This window comes from Pelecanus crispus, chromosome W, assembly GCF_030463565.1.
Source record: "Pelecanus crispus isolate bPelCri1 chromosome W, bPelCri1.pri, whole genome shotgun sequence".
Taxonomy (NCBI): Eukaryota; Metazoa; Chordata; class Aves; order Pelecaniformes; family Pelecanidae; genus Pelecanus; species Pelecanus crispus.
The window spans coordinates 773,388-791,421 of record NC_134675.1 but is presented as its reverse complement, the minus strand read 5'-3'; the positions used below and the strand labels follow the sequence as shown (position 1 = coordinate 791,421).

Genomic DNA, 18,034 nt, shown 5'->3' with positions numbered 1-18,034 from the left:
CTGGAAAACTGTCCTGCAGTCAGTCATGCTAATCTGGGAGTCAGGAGCCAGCCTGCAGAAAGAAGTGTAGTAATGATGGTGTCGTGGAATACATCTTGTATGAGGAGGGGGTGAGGAAGGCAGCTGCCCTGGGAGGATGTTGGCCTCCTCTGAGCTGCAGTTATTCTCTGCTTATTAAGAGGATATGCTGTTTCCCTTAGATATTTGGCTGGGTCTTCTGGATTGGCAGGGGCAGCAGGGAGACTCATGAGCCAATGGCCAAGATAGTGGCAGCTCTGGCAGCATTAGCCTCATAGTCCTCATCCCCTCTAAATATAAAAGCTTGTACTGTCCTCCTATAAAGGGTGGATATCCTGATTTAACCCCAGCCAGCAACTAAGCACCACGCAGCCGCTCGCTCACTCCCCCTACCCCGATGGGATGGGGGAGAGAATCGGAGGAGTAAGAGTGAGAAACACTCCTGGGTTGAGATAAGAACAGTTTAATCATTGAAATAAAGTAAAGCAGTAATGATAATAATAACAATATAATAATGATAATAATTATAATAATAACCAAAGCAAGTGATGCACAATGCAATTGCTCACCACCCGTCAACCGATACCCAGACAGTTCCCGAGCAGCAATCGCTGCTCCCCAGCCAACCCCCCCCAGTTTCTATACTGCCCATGATGCCGTATGGTATGGAATAGCCCTTGGGGCAGTTGGGATCAACTGTTCTGGCTGTGCCCCCTCCCAGCTTCTTGTGCCCCTGGCAGAGCATGGGAAGCTGAAAAGTCCTTGACTGGCATAAGCAGTACTGAGCAACAACTAAACCATCAGGGTGTTATCAACATTCTTCTCATCCTAAATCCAAACCACAGCACTATGCCAGCTCCTAGGAAGAAAATTAACTCTATCCCAGCCAAAACCAGGACAGTGGAGGAGGGAAGGGGGAACCTTGGGGTACTTTCCTCCTTTGGGCAATGAGGAAGGGACCTTTCCTCATAAGCTGCTCCTTTGTATTTAAAAAAATACAGTAGTAAACTATTTTTGCTAACAGGTTCCTTTAGCTCCTGGGACAGGTACTCAACAGTACAGAAGGGAATGAAAAAGGTTTTATCTATCAGATCAGGAAATATGTTCTGACATTAATTATTAAAAAAATGAATTTACATGCATCTTCTTGTGTTTTTGTTTCACAACCCTAGATTGGTGAATTATTGAGCACCACACACCCTGCCAACAAAGCCAGCTTAACTCTTTTCTGCCCTGAGGAAGGAGACTGGAAAAATTCCAACCTTGACAGACACAACCTTCAAGACTTTATTAACATTAAACTCAACTCAGCTTCCATATTGCCCGAAATGGAAGGACTCTCTGAATTCACAGAGTATCTGTCAGAATCAGTAGAAGTGCCATCACCCTTTGACATTTTGGAACCTCCAACTTCAGGAGGCTTCTTGAAACTCTCCAAACCCTGCTGTTATATTTTCCCAGGTGGAAGAGGGGACTCTGCGTTGTTTGCAGTGAATGGATTCAACATGCTTATCAATGGAGGATCTGAAAGAAAATCTTGTTTTTGGAAACTTATCCGTCACTTGGACAGGGTAGATTCCATTCTACTCACTCACATTGGAGATGATAACCTGCCAGGAATCAATAGCATGTTTCAGCGAAAGATAGCTGAATTAGAAGAGGAACAGTCCCAAGGGTCTACTACCAACAGCGAATGGATGAAGAATCTGATCTCACCCGATTTAGGAGTTGTATTCCTTAATGTACCTGAGAACCTGAAGAACCTGGATCCTAACTTTAGAGTAAAAAGGAGTGTAGAAGAAGCTTGTTTTACTCTCCAGTATTTACATAAATTGTCTATGAAACCAGAACCTCTTTTCAGAAATGTAGGAAATACCATTGACCCCATCATTTTATTTCAGAAAATGGGAGTTGGAAAACTTGAGATGTATGTGCTTAATCCTGTCAAAAATAGCAGAGAGATGCAATATTTTATGCAACAGTGGAGTGGTACTAGCAAAGATAAAGCTGAATTCCTGCTACCAAATGTCCAAGAACTAGACATTCCATTATCCTATTTCACCTCTGTCTCATCCCTGATTGTGTGGCATCCAGCTAATCCTGCAGAAAAAATAATCCGAGTTCTGTTTCCTGGAAACAGCACCCAATATAATATTCTAGAAGGACTAGAAAAACTCAAACACTTAGACTTCCTTAAACAACCAATGGTTACACAAAAAGACCTAACTGGGAACATTGCTAGTCCAGCTGTGAAACAAGCAAAGTTGAAACAACGAACAGACAGCAAGGAGAGTCTGAAGCCTGCTGCAAAGACACCACCAAGCAAGCCTGTCAGAAAGGAATCTAAAGAAGAAACACCAGAGCCTGCAAAGCCTAGTCCAGCACCAGAAAAGCTTCAAAAATTGGAAAGTAAAGAAAAAGTTCCAGTTAAAAAAGAGAAACCAGCAAAAGTCGAGATGAAACCTATAGTGGCAGAAAAAGACATAACAAATAAAGAAGAGCAATTAGTAAAATCCGAAACTCCTGAAAAACAAGCTACAGATGTAAAACCAAAAGTAGCAAAGGAGAAGCCAGTGAAAAAGGAAGTCAAAGCAAAACCTGAAGAAAAGAAAGAGGAAAAAGAAAAACCAAAGAAAGAGGTTTCTAAAAAAGAGGAGAAAACACCCATCAAGAAAGAGGAAAAACCCAAAAAAGAAGAGATCAAGCAAGAAGTTAAAAAAGAGGTGAAAAAGGAAGAGAAGAAGGAAACTAAGAAGGAAGTAAAGAAAGAAGCTCTAAAGGAAGCTAAAAAAGAAGGTAAAAAAGAAGATAAGAAGGAAATTAAGAAGGAAGAAAAAGAAGCCAAAAAGGACATAAAAAAGGTTCCTAAAGAAACAAAGAAGACAGCTGCTCCTTTGACTGAAGTCAAAAAGCCAGCAGCAAAGCCTAAACCACGAAAGAAGGAGGAACCTGCTAAAAAAGAAGCAGTACCTGCTGGAAAGCCAAAGGAAAAAGGAAAAATTAAGACTGTGAAGAAGGAGATCAAAGTCAGTGGAGTGCAAGCTGCTCTTGCAGCAGTTGGAGCCACCGCCCCAACTGTAGCAGCTGAAGAAATTACAGCTAGTGGAAAAGAACTTGAAGTGGAGAGATCCCTTATGTCTTCACCAGAGGATTTAACAAAGGATTTTGAGGAATTAAAAGCTGAAGAAGTAGAAACAATAAAAGAAACAAAACCTCAAGTTGCACTTATAGAAGATGAACTGAAACTCACTGGCACAGAACAAAAAGAGGCCTTTGAAGTCCAAAAAGAAAAATCAGATAATGAAGGACCTGCCGAGTCCTCTGATGAAGGCATAACTACCACAGAGGCTGAGGGTGAGTGTGAACAAACACCCGAAGAATTGGAACCTGTGGAAAAGCACAGGGTTGATGACAATGAAAAGTTTGAAGATGAGGGAACTGGCTTGGAAGAATCCTATGAAGCAGGAGATTATGAGGAAAAGGCAGAGACAGAAGAAGCTGAAGAACAAGGTGAAGATGAGGAAGAAAAGACACCACTGGACACCACAAAACCATATATGGAGGAAGCAAGAAAAATGGAAGAGACTTCAGAAGAAATAATGGCTGAAGCAGATGCTAACATTAAAGCCAAAAATTATATTGAAAAGGCAGATGATGAGGCATCAGATGAACGGGCTGAGGAAGACAGGGAAGAAGCAGTAGAAAAGGCAGAAACTGAAGAGACTGAAGAAGAGGAGGAAGACAAAGCAGAAGACATCAGAGATGAAGAGGAGACTGAAAAAATAGAAGCTGAAGAAGATTACGTGATGGCTGTGGTAGACAAAGCTGCAGAAGCTGGTGAAGTTGAAGATAAATATGGCCTACTCATAATTACACCAACAAAACGCTCAGAGCCTCAGTCTCCAGCAGTTGAACCGGCCTCTTCTATCCATGATGAAACATTACCTGGTGGTTCAGAAAGTGAAGCCACTGTTTCTGATGAAGAAGATAGAGAAGATCAACCTGAGGAATTCACTGCTACTTCAGGTTATACACAGTCTACCATTGAAATATCCAGTGAACCAACTCCAATGGATGAAATGTCTACACCCCGGGATGTCATGAGTGATGAAATTAACAATGAGGAAAGTGAGTCACCTTCTCAAGAGTATATGAACATTACCAAATATGAGACATCACTGTACTCTCAAGAATTTTCTAGACCTAAACTTTCTCCACTTCCGGATGCTTTTAATGGATTATCAGAAGGATCCAAAACAGAGGCCACAGAAGGTAAAGACTATAATGCCTCAGCTTCTACTATCTCACCACCTTCTTCATTAGAGGAAGACAAATTCTGCAAATCTGCATTCCAAGATGTATATTGGCAAAAAGGAAGTGAAATCCAAGGCACTGCCAAATTAGAAATGAAAGAACCCTATCCAGAAGATGGTGGAAAACATAGTCCAATCAAGAGTCCAGCTGAGAGTTTGTCCCCTCCATCACCTGTTGCCAAAACACCACTGAGTGAACGTAGTGTGAACTTTTCACTCACTCCCAATGAGATCAAGGTCTCAGCTGAGCCTGTCCCCATTGCTACATTGCCTGATGTATATCAAGAAGTTGCCAAAGAGCACTGTGCAAGCCCTGAAGATAAAACGTTAGAAGTAGCATCTCCCTCACAGTCTGCTGCTGGTAGTGCTGGCCACACACCTTATTATCAGTCTCCCACTGATGAAAAATCCAGTCAGCTTCCCTCTGAAACCAGTGAAAAGTCAACAGAAGCTCCTGTTAGCTTTGAACTCAGTGAAGTCAAAGATGAATCTGCAAAACCCAGAATAAGCCCTATGGATGAGCCTGTGCCAGATTCAGAATCTCCTATTGAAAAGGTTCTCTCGCCTCTGCGGAGTCCACCACTGATAGGTTCAGAGACCACTTATGATACATTTTTGAGTGCTGATGTAAAGTTTCCCAACAGAGATCATGGAAGTCCTTCTGAGGGGAAACCTGAAAAAGAAAAATCACCTGTTCAGATGAGCCCAGCTTCTGAAGCCAGCTCTGTGGGCCTTTTCCAAGAAAAACAAGATGAAAAAAGCATGGACTTTATGGTAATTAAGGAAGGCTTCAGCTTAGAAAGGAAAATGGAGGATACAGAACCCAGCATTTCCCAGTCTTCACTGGTCTTGGATGAGCGGAAGTTAGCAGGTGATCTCTCACCTACTCAAATAGATATCAGTCAGTTCGGTTCCTTAAAAGAAGACACCAAAATGTCAATTTCTGAAGGCACTGTTTCTGACAAGTCTGCAACTCCAGTTGATGAGGTAGTAGCAGAAGACACCTATTCCCATATAGAAGGAGTAGCTTCTGTTTCTACAGCATCTGTTGCTACTAGTTCATTTCCAGAACCAACTACTGATGATGTATCTCCTTCTTTGCATGCTGAGGTTGGATCTCCCCACTCTACTGAAGTTGATGATTCCCTTTCAGTGTCAGTTGTACAAACACCAACAACTTTTCAGGAAACAGACATGTCTCCATCTAAAGAAGAGTGTCCAAGGCCCATGTCAATTTCTCCACCAGATTTCTCACCCAAAACCACAAAATCAAGAACCCTGGTGCATGATCACAGATCTCCTGAGCAGTCAACTATGTCAGTAGAATTTGGTCAGGAGTCCCCTGAGCAGTCTTTAGCAATGGACTTTAGTAGGCAATCTCCAGACTATCCTACTGTAGGCACTAGTATATACCATATATCTGAAAATGGACCAACAGAAGTAGATTATAGCCCTTCAGATATACAGGAGCCTACTTTTGCACAGAAGATTTCCCCTATGGAGCAGTCATCTTACTCTCAGGAGAAGGATATTTCAGAAATTATTTCAGTTTCTCAAATTGAAGCTTCATCCTCAACTTCATCAGCTCATACACCTTCCCAGTTAACTTCACCACTACCAGAAGAAACTTTTTCAGGTGCTGTTCCACCCAGAGATATGTCACTACATTCTTCTTTTACCTCAGAAAAGGTGCAGAGCCTAGGAGAAAAGCTGTCACCAAAGTCTGACCTGTCTCCACTAACTCCAAGGGAATCTTCTCCTCTGTACTCTCCTAGTTTTCCAAATTCACCTCCTGCAATCACAGAAGCGGTGTCAGCTAGTCACACATCTTCATTGTCGCTGCAAGTGTCCTCTGTCGAAGCATTTGGTTACCAGGTACCCCTAACAAAGCACAGTTCAGAACCTTTAATCAGCCCAGAAAAAGAAGATTCAGAGAAAAGCAACAGGTCACCAGAAGAACTTAGTTATTCTTACAAGGCCACAGAGAAAACTACTAGGTCACCAGAGGATATTAGCTACTCCTGTGAGGCAGTTGCAAAATCTAGATCACCTCAGGCCACAGATTATTCCTATGAGATAACAGGGAAAGCTACTAGGTCACCTGAGGCCACAGATAATTCTTATGAGATGACAGGGAAAACCACAAGGTCACCTGAGGCCACAGATTATTCTTATGAGATGACAGGGAAAACCACAAGGTCACCAGGAGTCACAGATTATTCCTATGAGAGAATTGGGAAAGCTACCAGATCACTTGATGCTATGGATTACTCCTATGAGACAACAGGGAAAGTCACCAGCACACCTGAAGCCACTGATTACTCATTTGAGACAACTGGGAAAACCACCAGGTCATCCAAAGCTACTAGCTATTTCTATGAAGCAAGTGCACATTTTACTCCAGGAAAATCGTTAGCAGAATTCCATCAAGATGTTGACTTATGCCTTGTGTCCTCCTGTGAATATAAACATCCTAAAACTGAACTTTCACCCTCATTTATCAACCCAAATCCCCTTGAGTGGTTTGCAAGTGAAGAACAGTCTCAAAATCAAGAGAAGCCATTAACTCAATCTGGGGGAGCCCAGCCACCTTCTGGGGGAAAGCAGCAAGGGCAGCAGTGTGATGAAACCCCTCCCACATCCGTGAGTGAATCTGCCCCATCTCAGACTGATTCAGATGTTCCCCCCGAGACTGAGGAATGCCCTTCCATCACTGCAGATGCTAACATTGACTCAGAAGATGAGTCAGAAACCATTCCGACGGACAAGACAATTATGTACAAACAAATTGACCCGCCACCCTTCCCGATGCAGGATCACAGCCCTTCCCCTAGGCACCCTGATGTTTCCATGGTTGATCCAGAGACTTTGCCCATCGATCAGAATTTGGGTAAGCCTTTGAAGAAGGACCTCAAAGAAAAGACAAAGACAAAAAAGCAGGGTACTAAGACCAAGTCATCGTCTCCTGTTAAAAAAAGTGATGCTAAATCAAAACAAGTGGCTTCACCAAAAACAGCTGTAAAAGAATCTTTAGACAAAATTTCCAAAACAACTTCTCCAAAAAAGAAGGAGTCTGTGGAAAAGGCAACCAAAAATATCTCTAATCCAGAAGTGAAGTCTCGAGTGGAAGAGAAAGATAAGGACACCAAGAATGCAGCAAATACAACAACATCCAAGTCAACAAAGACTGCAACCACAGGTAAAGACACATAGGAGTTCCCTAATGTTAAGATTTTCTTAGTTATTGCAGTGAAGTTAGGTTACCTTTATATCAGCTGAGAATGTGGTTTGTAGCAAACCCCCAAAGAAAGTCTATGTTTTAAATATAAATCTGGTGTGTTAAGGCCAGATTTAAATGAATGAAATTCACTGAATTAACTTTTGCAGTCTGAGAAACTTGATGTGTCAGTTTGCTCAGACGTAAAGAACTAGAGACAGTACATCAAATATAGAATCATAGAATTGTTTAGATTGGAAAAGCCCTTTAAGATCATCCAGTCCAACCATTAACCTACACTACCAAGTCCACACTAAACCAATCAAGGGTAGAGTAGACTAAACCACGTCCCAGAGTGCCACATCTACCCGTTTTTTGAACACCTGCAGGGATGGTGACTCCACCACCTCTCTGGGCAGCCTGTTCCAATGCTTGACCACCCTTTCCGTGAAGAAATTTTTCCTAATATCCAACGTAAACCTCCCCGGCGAAGCTTGAGCCCATTTCCTCTCGTCCTATCGCTGACTACTTGGGAGAAGAGACCAACACCCACCTCACTACAACCTCCTTTCAGGCAGTTGTAGAGAGCGATAAGGTCTCCCCTCAGCCTCCTCTTCTCCACACTAAACAATCCCAGTTCCCTCAGCCCTGTGCTCCAGACCCTTCACCACCAGCTTCGTTGCCCTTCTCTGGACACGCTCCAGCACCTCAATGTCCTTCTTGTATTGAGGGGCCCAAAACTGGACACAGTATTCCAGGTGCGGCCTCAGCAGCACCGAGTACAGGGGCACAATCACCTCCGTGCTCCTGCTGGCCACACTATCCCTGATACAAGCCAGGATGCTGTTGGCCTTCTTGGCCACCTGGGCACACTGCTGGCTCATGGTCAGCCAGCTGTCAACCAACACCCCCAGGTCCTTTTCAGCCAGGCAGCCTTTCCAGCCACTCTTCCCCAAGCCTGTAGCACTGCATGGGGTTGTTGTGACCCAAGTGCAGGACCCGGCACTTGGCCTTGTTGAACCTCATACAGTTGGCCTCGGCCCATCGGTCCAGCCTGTCCAGGTCCCTCTGCAGGGCCATCCTACCCTCCAGCAGATCGACACTCCCACCCAGCTTGGTGTCATCTGCAAACTTACTGAGGGCGCACTCAATCCCCTCATCCAGATCATTGATAAAGATATTAAACAAGGCTGGCCCCAAAACAGAGCCCTGGGGAACACCACTCGTGACCGGCTGCCAACTGGACTTAACTCCATTCACCACTACTCTCTGGGCTCGGCCACCCAACCAGTTTTTTACCCAGCAAAGAGTACGCCTGTCCAAGCCATGAGCTGCCAGCTTCCCAAGGAGAATATTGTGGGAGACGGTGTCAAAGGCTTTGCTGCAGTCCAGGTAGATGACATCCACAGCCTTTCCATCATCTACCAGGCGGGTCACCAGGTCATAGAAGGAGATGAGGTTGGTCAAGCAGGACCTGCCTTTCATGAACCCATGCTGGCTGGGCCTGATCCCCTGGTTGACCTGCACTTGCCTGTTGAGTTCACTCAAGATGAACCGCTCCATAATCTTCCCTGGCACCGAGGTCAGGCTGACAGGCCTGTAGTTCCCCGGATCCTCCTTCCAGCCCTTCTTGTAGATGGGCATCACATTGGCAAGCCTCCAGTCATCAGGGACCTCCCCTGTTAACCAGGACTGCTGATAGATCATAGAATCATAGAATCATCTAGGTTGGAAAAGACCTTTAAGATCATCCAGTCCAACCATTAACCTACACTACCAAGCCCACTCTAGACTAATCAAGGGTAGACCAGACTAAACCATATCCCGAAGTGCCACATCTACCCGTTTTTTAAACGCCTCCAGGGATGGTGACTCCACCACCTCTCTGGGCAGCCTGTTCCAATGCCTGACCACCCTTTCCGTAAAGAAATTTTTCCTAATTTCCAGTCTAAACCTCCCCTGGCGCAGCTTAAGCCCATTTCCTCTCGTCCTATCGCTAGCTACTTGGGAGAAGAGACCAACACCCACCTCACTACAACCTCCTTTCAGGTAGTTGTAGAGAGCGATAAGGTCTCCCCTCAGCCTCCTCTTTTCCAGGCTAAACAACCCCAGTTCCCTCAGCCGCTCCTCATAAGACTTGTTCTCCAGACCCTTCACCAGCTTCGTTGCCCGCCTCTGAACACGCTCCAGCACCTCAATGTCTTTCTTGTAGTGAGGGGCCCAAAACTGAACACAGTATTCCAGGTGCGGCCTCACCAGTGCTGAGTACAGGGGCACAATCACCTCCCTGCTCCTGCTGGCCACACTATTCCTGATACAAGCCAGGATGCTGTTGGCCTTCTTGGCCACCTGGGCACACTGCTGGCTCATGTTCAGCCGGCTATCTACTAACACCCCCAGGTCCTTTTCGGCCAGGCAGCTTTCCAGCCACTCCTCCCCAAGCCTGTAGCGTTGCATGGGGTTGTTGTGACCCAAGTGCAGGACCCGGCACTTGGCCTTGTTGAACCTCATACAGTTGGCCACGGCCCATCGATCCAGTCTGTCCAGGTCCCTCTGCAGGGCCATCCTACCCTCGAGCAGATCGACACTCCCACCCAATTTGGTGTCGTCTGCAAACTTACTGAGGGTGCACTCGATCCCCTCATCCAGATCATTGATAAAGATATTGAACAAGACTGGCCCTAAAACAGAGCCCTGGGGAACACCGCTCGTGACCGGCCGCCAGCTGGACTTAACACCATTTATCGCTACTCTCTGGGCTCGGCCACCCAACCAGTTCTTTACCCAGCGAAGAGTATGCCTGTCTAAGCCGTGAGCTGCCAGCTTCCCGAGGAGGATATTATGCGAGACGGTGTCAAAAGCTTTGCTAAAGTCGAGGTAGATGACATCCACAGCCTTTCCATCATCTACCAGGCGGGTCACCAGGTCATAGAAGGAGATCAGGTTGGTCAAGCAGGACCTGCCTTTCATGAACCCATGCTGGCTGGGTCTGATCCCCTGGTTGACCTGCACTTGCCTCTTGAGTTCACTCAAGATGAACCTCTCCATAATCTTCCCCGGCACCGAGGTCAGGCTGACAGGCCTGTAGTTCCCCGGGTCCTCCTTCCGGCCCTTCTTGTAGATGGGCGTCACATTGGCAAGCCTCCAGTCATCAGGGACCTCCCCTGTTAACCAGGACTGTTGATAGATGATGGAAAGTGGCTTGGCAAGCTCCTCTGCCAGCTCCCTCAGTACTCTTGGGTGGATCCCATCCGGCCCCATAGACTTGTGAGCGTCCAGGTGGCATAGCAGGTCATTAACTGCTTCCTCCTGGACTATGAGGGCTCCATTCTGGTCCCTATCCCTATCCTCTTGCTCAAGGGCCTGAGTACCCTGGGGATGACCGGTCTGGCTGTTGAACACAGAGGCAAAGAAGGCGTTAAGTACTTCAGCCTTTTCCTTGTCCTCGGTGACAATGTTCCCCCCCACATCCAGCAAAGAATGGAGATCCTCCTTGGCTCTCCTTTTATTGCTGATGTACTTATAAAAGCATTTTTTATTGTCTTTTACAGCACTGGCCAGATTGAGTTCTAGCTGGGCTTTTGCCTTTCTAATTTCCTCCCTGCAGGACCTAACAAGATCCCTGTACTCCTCCTGAGCTGCCCGCCCCTTCTGCCAAAGGCGGTAGACTCTCCTTTTTTCCCTGAGTCCCCGCAAAAGCTCCCTATTCAGCCAGGCCGGTCGATTTCCCCTCCGGTTGGTCTTACGACACACGGGGACAGCCCGCTCCTGCGCCCTTAAGACTTCCTTCTTGAAGAGGGCCCAGCCTTCCTGGACCCCTTTGCCCTTCAGGACCGCCTCCCAAGGGACTTTCCCAACCAGGGTCCTGAAGAGGGCAAAGTCTGCCCTCCGGAAGTCCATGGTAATAGTTTTGGTGCCCCTCCGCTTAGCATCACCCAAAATTGAGAACTTTATCATGTCGTGGTCGCTAAGCCCGAGACGGCCTCCGACCTCGACATTTCCCACAAGTCCTTCTGTGTTTGTGAACAGCAGGTCAAGCGAGGCACCTCCCCTGGTAGGCTCGCTTACCAGCTGCGTCACAAAGTTATCCTCCACACGCTCCAGGAGCTTCCGAGACTGTTGCCTCTCTGCTGTGTTGTATTTCCAGCAGATGTCCGGAAAGTTCAAGTCCCCCACAAATACAAGGGCTGCCGATTGCAAGACTTCTGCCAGCTGCTTGTAGAACACTTCATGTACCTCTTCATCCTGGTTGGGTGGTCTGTAACAGGCTCCCAACAGGACATCCGCCTTGTTGGCCTTCCCCCTCATCCTTACCCAGAAGCACTCGACCTTATCATCACCACTGTCGAGCTCGATACAGTCAAAACACTCCCTAACATACAGAGCCACCCCACCGCCTCTCCTTCCCTGCCTATCCCTTCTGAAGAGCTGACAGCCATCCAGTGCAGCACTCCAGTCATGAGAGTTGTCCCACCACGTTTCTGTGATGGCGACTATGTCATAGCCATCCTGCTGCACAAGGGCTTCCAGCTCCTCCTGTTTGTTGCCCATGCTACGTGCATTGGTGTACATGCACTTGAGCCGGGCTATCGATTTCACCCCCAATGTTGCCATGCTGCCCCAGGGCTCCTCACTAGCGGGCCCATTTATATCCCCTTCCCCCTTCAAACCTAGTTTAAAGCCCTCTCAACGAGTCCCACCAACTCATGGGTGAGAATCCTTTTCCCCTTTGGAGACAGCTGATCTCCATCAGCCGCCAGCAGGCCCGGTGCTGTGTAAACCTCCCCATGATCGAGAAACCCAAAATTCCACCAATGGCACCAGCCTCTGAGCCACCTGTTAATCAGGTGAGTTTTCCCAGTCCTTTCAGCACTCTTAACTGCCACTGATGGGATTGAGGAAAATACTACTTGCGCTCCTGATGCTGCGACCAATCGCCCCAGTGCCCTGAAGTCCCTCCTGATTGCTTTAGGACTTCTCTCTGTAATGTCATCACTGCCAACCCGTACAACCAGCAGCGGGTAATAATGGGAGGGCCTTACCAGATCGGGGAGTTTCCTAGTAACGTCCCTAAGCCGGGCCCCAGGAAGGCAGCAGACTTCCCTGTGGGATGGGTCCGGATGGCAGATCGGGCCCTCAGTTCCCCGCAGGAGGGAATCACCCACCACAATTACCCTCCTTTTTTTCTTAACAGGGGCAGTCGTAATCCGTGAGGTTGCCTGACTGGCCCTCGGCAACCCCCTGGCTGGACCTTCGCCTTCACCTCCCTCCCCGCTTGCCTGGCCCTCAACTCCCAGAGCCCCGTATCTGTTGTGTAGGGGCAGCTGGGAAGGTGGGGGAGGCCAGGAGGGGATTTGCCTGCCACCCCGGGCAGGGACCTGTTTCCATTCCCCCGCGTCTCTTGGATCCCCTCCTTCTGCTTGCCGGCAAGATGGTAGGGGATCCTCCGCTCCTTGTGGGGCCTCCGCCTGCTGCCCTGGCCCCAGGGACAGTTGGGTGCAGCTCCACCAGTCTATCTCCCTCTCACACTCCCTGATACTCCTCAGCCTTTCCACCTCCTCCTTCAGCTCTGCCACCAGGCTGAGGAGATCATCTCCCTGGTCACAGCCAAGACATTTGCCGTCTCTGCTGCGCTCCGGTATGAGCAACAGGCTCAGGCACTCCCCGCAGCCGGCAACCTGGACGGCTGCATGTTTGTGCGGGAGCTCCGGCTGGGTCGCCGCATTCCTTCTGGCAGAGGCTTTCGGGCGGGTGGTGACCACAGCTGCCAGGTGTTCTCCTGGGCGGACGATGAGCACTGCCTGAGTTTCCCTTTGGAACTGGGAGCAGGGGCACTCGGCCTTCCCCACACAAACTGACACACCACACTCATGCTCACTCACGTTCCCTGGGGGCTGCTTTTATAGGTGAGGGTTTGGCCGCCGTCACTCCTGGCCCCGCCCACGCTGCGTCAGAGCTGCCCCACGTCAGCAGCTCGCCCTTTCCCGCTCTTCCCCGCTCGAGGCGGGGGGCTGGGCTGCCCGCTCTCGCCCTGCGCTTTTTGCTGCCTCAGCAAGGGTGCCCCGGCACGAGCCCTTCGCCTCGGAGACTGAGATCAGGTGGCAGTTACACTGGGTTTTAAACTGCCGCCGTCACTCCTGTCGGCAAGACAGGCGAAAGAATTTAATACTAGCTGTCTGAATTGTTAACCAATTAATCGAATTAAAAGTACCACTTTTGTAGGTGAAGTGAAATCAGTAGTAAAGTGAACCACTTTATTCATTGTAAGAATCATGTAGGCACAATGCTCTTAACATAAAATAATGCAATTTAATATTGTGAGAGGCAAAGGTACTATCAGACATTGGATGCTTTTATTACTTTGCTGGATCAATTTTAAAAATAGTATTTTAAAGAAATGATAACAGTAGTAAGAGCACTTTCAGTGAGCTGAGCATGCATATCACATAATCCACTTAAGGTCTTATGCCATCAGTGATGACTAAACATACAGAAAAATAATGACATTTTGAATGACTGTTGTGTATTCTAAGTAGTAATAAAATATGAATTAGATTACTGAAGGAGGCATTGTGCTAATATGTTGTTTCTGGCAGATCTTGTTAGAGAGTGTTTTGGGGATACTTTGATTTTGCTGTTGTCAGGACTGATGTTCTATTGAAAGCTTTTTACAAGGAGCAGGTCTAGGATTCAGTACAAGCAAACCAGCATTCAGCTATCTGTAGCTTCCCCATTTTAAGTGGTCCACTGTTCCTTTGTTACACCATTGTTTGCATGTCTCTGTTAGTAGATGCTTTTCAAAGCAGCAGTACAGTTTCTCGTGCTGTACATTTCTCCAGTACTTTAGCTTTATATTAGATTCTTCTTCTTTGAAGCATACTTCTCAGGTATATGCTAGAGCTGAAGACAAGGCTTTATTTGATAATGACATTTTAGTGTAAAATGTAATGTCTAATATTTTATCCAATGTTGGTATCCACAATTCAGAAAGATGTATCACAGATTTTTAATGACAAAAGAAGATAAAAGATTTTATAACATACCCAATAGTTAAAAACTCTAATTCAGGAAATCTTATCATATTATGATGCTTATTTGGCATATTGCCCTATGATGAATGGCAGGTCACACTAGACAATTGTATTGGACTTTCCTGTCTTTACAATATGTGATCTTAAATAGAGTGTATTGCTCAGATAATTTAGTTTACCAAACTTAATCCTCTGTAACACCATGAGAAGGCCAATAAAACATAAATGATGATCATCTGGATACAATTACTGGTTGAATCCTGATTGTCAGTTCACACTGTGATCCAGTGTGTAGCAAAAGCAGCTTTTTTTTGGTAGTATTTTTAATGTGAGTGTTTAAACTTTGAGCTTCCTTTTGACTGAACCTCTTCTTGGAACAGATACTACACTATATATAGCAGCAAAAACATGCTTCCCTCTACTTTTTGTGATAAGTGGCTAGTTTGTGTATGCAAATAAGAATCCAGCAGGCAAACAAACACTTGTTCTCAGTTTCCTGAAGTAATTGCTTTAGGAAATTTCTCTGTTCTCCCAAGTTCCTCTTTGCCCCTGTTTCTGCTCACATGTAGTAGCTTCCTGATGCACCTGTAAGACAGTCTGAGCATATCAACAGCTACTACGTCTTGGTATGTGCTGATACCACAGATCTTAGGACCACTTCTGCATGGCTCTCTGTGTGACCCTAGCTTTTATAATCACGCATACCGGAGACTTTCAAAAAGCTGTACTTCTTAACTTGGAAAATAAAACTGCCATTTATTTAATGGTAATTCAGTAATCACAGCCCTGCATAGTAATTGTTGGATAATAATAGTATATTACTGGGAAAGGTTAAGTCAAATGTTGGTTATGTGGTAGTGAGTTTTTATTGTATTATTGTCCTGGTTTCGGCTGGGATAGAGTTAATTTTCTTCCTAGCAGCAGGCATAGTGCTGTGTTTTGGATTTAGTAGGAGAAGAATGTTGATAACACGCTGATGTTTTTAGTTGTTGCTGAGTACTGCTTATGCTAGTCAAGGACTTTTTCAGCTTCCCATGCTCTGCCAGGCGCACAAGAAACTGGGAGGGGGCACAGCCAGAATAGTTGATCCAAACTGACCAAAGGGCTATTCCATACCATATGACGTCATGCTCAGTATATAAACTGGGGGGGGGTGGCCGGGGAGCAGCGATCGCTGCTCGGGAACTGTCTGGGTATCGGTCGGCGGGTGGTGAGCAATTGCATTGTGCATCACTTGCTTCGTGTATCATTATTATTATTATCATTATTATACTGTTATTATTAGCATTACTATTTTACTTTATTTCAATTATTAAACTGTTCTTATCTCAACCCAGGAGTGTTTCTCACTCTTACTCCTCCGATTCTCTCCCCCATCCCATCGGGGTAGGGGGAGTGAGCGAGCGGCTGCGTGGTGCTTAGTTGCTGGCTGGGGCTAAACCACGACAATTATATAGTTAGTTACTTTTATTCCATTTTTTTTACTCCCAATACAATCGTAATTGGCATACAACAAAGCTGGAACGTGTCATTAGATGTAGGAGGGTAATGCCATAATTGTTTCAGGGGACACAGGAGTACAATTGTAGCTATGTAATGCTTAACCAACGCTAGTAATTTTAAGAATATCATCTCAGCGGTTATAATGGTAATTAATAAATGCATGTGTTTAACCAGCCTGTGATATATTCTTTTGTTGTTTGATTTCCAAAGGACCTGGGAATAGTAAGTCAGCAAAATCTACAGTGGTGCCTCCAGGACCTCCAGTGTATTTGGATCTGGTGTATATTCCCAACCACAGCAATAGCAAGAATGTTGATGTTGAGTTTTTCAAGAGGGTGCGGTCATCCTACTACGTGGTGAGCGGGAATGATTCTGCAGCCGAGGAGCCAAGCAGGGCTGTTCTGGACTCCCTGCTGGAGGGCAAGGCCCAGTGGGAGAGTAACATGCAGGTAGGCTCTTCACTAGTATTTCTACCTGGAAATTTAATCTTCTCTGGGAAGCAACTACAGGAAACCAGAGTGCCTCTGGAGTGGGCGGCAGCTGCTGGGGACAGGAGTTCCCAGCCTGGGCACCTTGTTTCACCAGTGATGTGAGAGGACACCCAAGTGAAGCACAGAGCTGCACCATACTCAGCTGCTCCCCCATTTCTGGCCCTTCTGGCCTGTCTCTGGAGGATAAAACAGTTGGGAACTGGTTTACAGGGCCATTTGGCTATTTCATCTTGTTGCTATACAATATATGATCCAAGTTTGGAAACCTTGCAGTTTGTAAGTAGGAAAGAAAAGTGAATGTTTCATGGTTTATATGGTAATCACATACACTTGGAAACTTCATGTGCCTTTCCAACATGATAAATAAGTAAACAAAATATTTGGCCATAATCTGAAGAGCTATCAGTGCAGAGTACAGGCTGCTACTTCTCTGGAAAGTTGCATCTCAGCACCTTAGAGAACCAAGGTTTTATTTTTATAAACTGCTTCTTTACAGTCATTTTATCTTATCTACATGTTTGTTTTTTTCCTTTTATCCATCCATTTATTTAGGTATTTATTACATAAAGATTCACTCTTTCCAAAAGGGAATCATACTTGTTGGCCAGGACTTCTTCAAAGACATTTTTCTTATCAGTTGTTTCTGTTGTCCATTCCTCAGGAGTTCTCCCATTTTGTATTGCAGGTGACCTTAATCCCAACCCATGACTCAGAAGTGATGAGACAATGGTACCAAGAGACCCATGAGAAACAGCAGGACCTCAACATCATGGTTTTGGCAAGCAGCAGCACTGTTGTTATGCAAGATGAATCTTTTCCTGCATGCAAGATTGAACTGTAAGAACGAGACCATGCGCCACAAGATTTAACTTTGTTTCCAGAAATTCTTCAGTTTGAAAACACCTTTTCTAAAAATTCAACCCATCTAATTCAACTGCTGGACTGCGTACCTGCAAAATGCTATACTGTATCACAGTGATGCAAGTCACTAATATTTTTCGGTCTTTGCTGATTGCTAAGGGAAATAACAGTATTCCCATAGTAGGGTTCAAATTACTGCGAAAATACAGATCCAGTTTCAACTCCGCTGAACGTTTGGAAACCATGTACTAGCAACCCCAACTGACTTCTGCCAGGTAGAGGCACTTGCCCTTGTAAGAAACACAAAGAGAGAGAAGGAGAGGGGTAGGAGGAGAAAGTAATAAATAATTAGATCTTCAGTAGTCTCATGGCAATAGCTGTATCGCTTACTGCAGTCTGTTTATGCACTCACATGAAAAGGCAGCTTTAAATTTGTATCAATCTGAGCTATTGCAAAGGAGGTCCTTACTTTATTCTGTAAAGTTAGCTGGAAAATACGAAGCAGCAGAATGTGGCTAGAAAGGGACATACAACCTAAACACTCATTAGCAGTTTTCCACTTTAATTTGAACTCTGCATACTGACATACCATAACAATCA

The 18,034-nt window shown here is 45.9% G+C and overlaps 1 protein-coding gene across 1 annotated transcript in view; it reads left to right on the top strand.

Moving 5' to 3' along the window:
- LOC104026719 (microtubule-associated protein 1B) overlaps positions 1–17,414 on the top strand; it is a 61,723-nt gene extending 44,309 nt beyond the window's left edge. The window contains exons 5-7 of the mRNA XM_075725609.1: positions 1,191–7,530; positions 16,293–16,531; positions 17,259–17,414. Coding sequence (XP_075581724.1) covers positions 1,191–7,530; positions 16,293–16,531; positions 17,259–17,414 — 6,735 coding nt within the window. The remainder of the gene's footprint in view (positions 1–1,190; positions 7,531–16,292; positions 16,532–17,258) is intronic.
- The last annotated feature ends 620 nt before the right edge of the window (positions 17,415–18,034 follow it).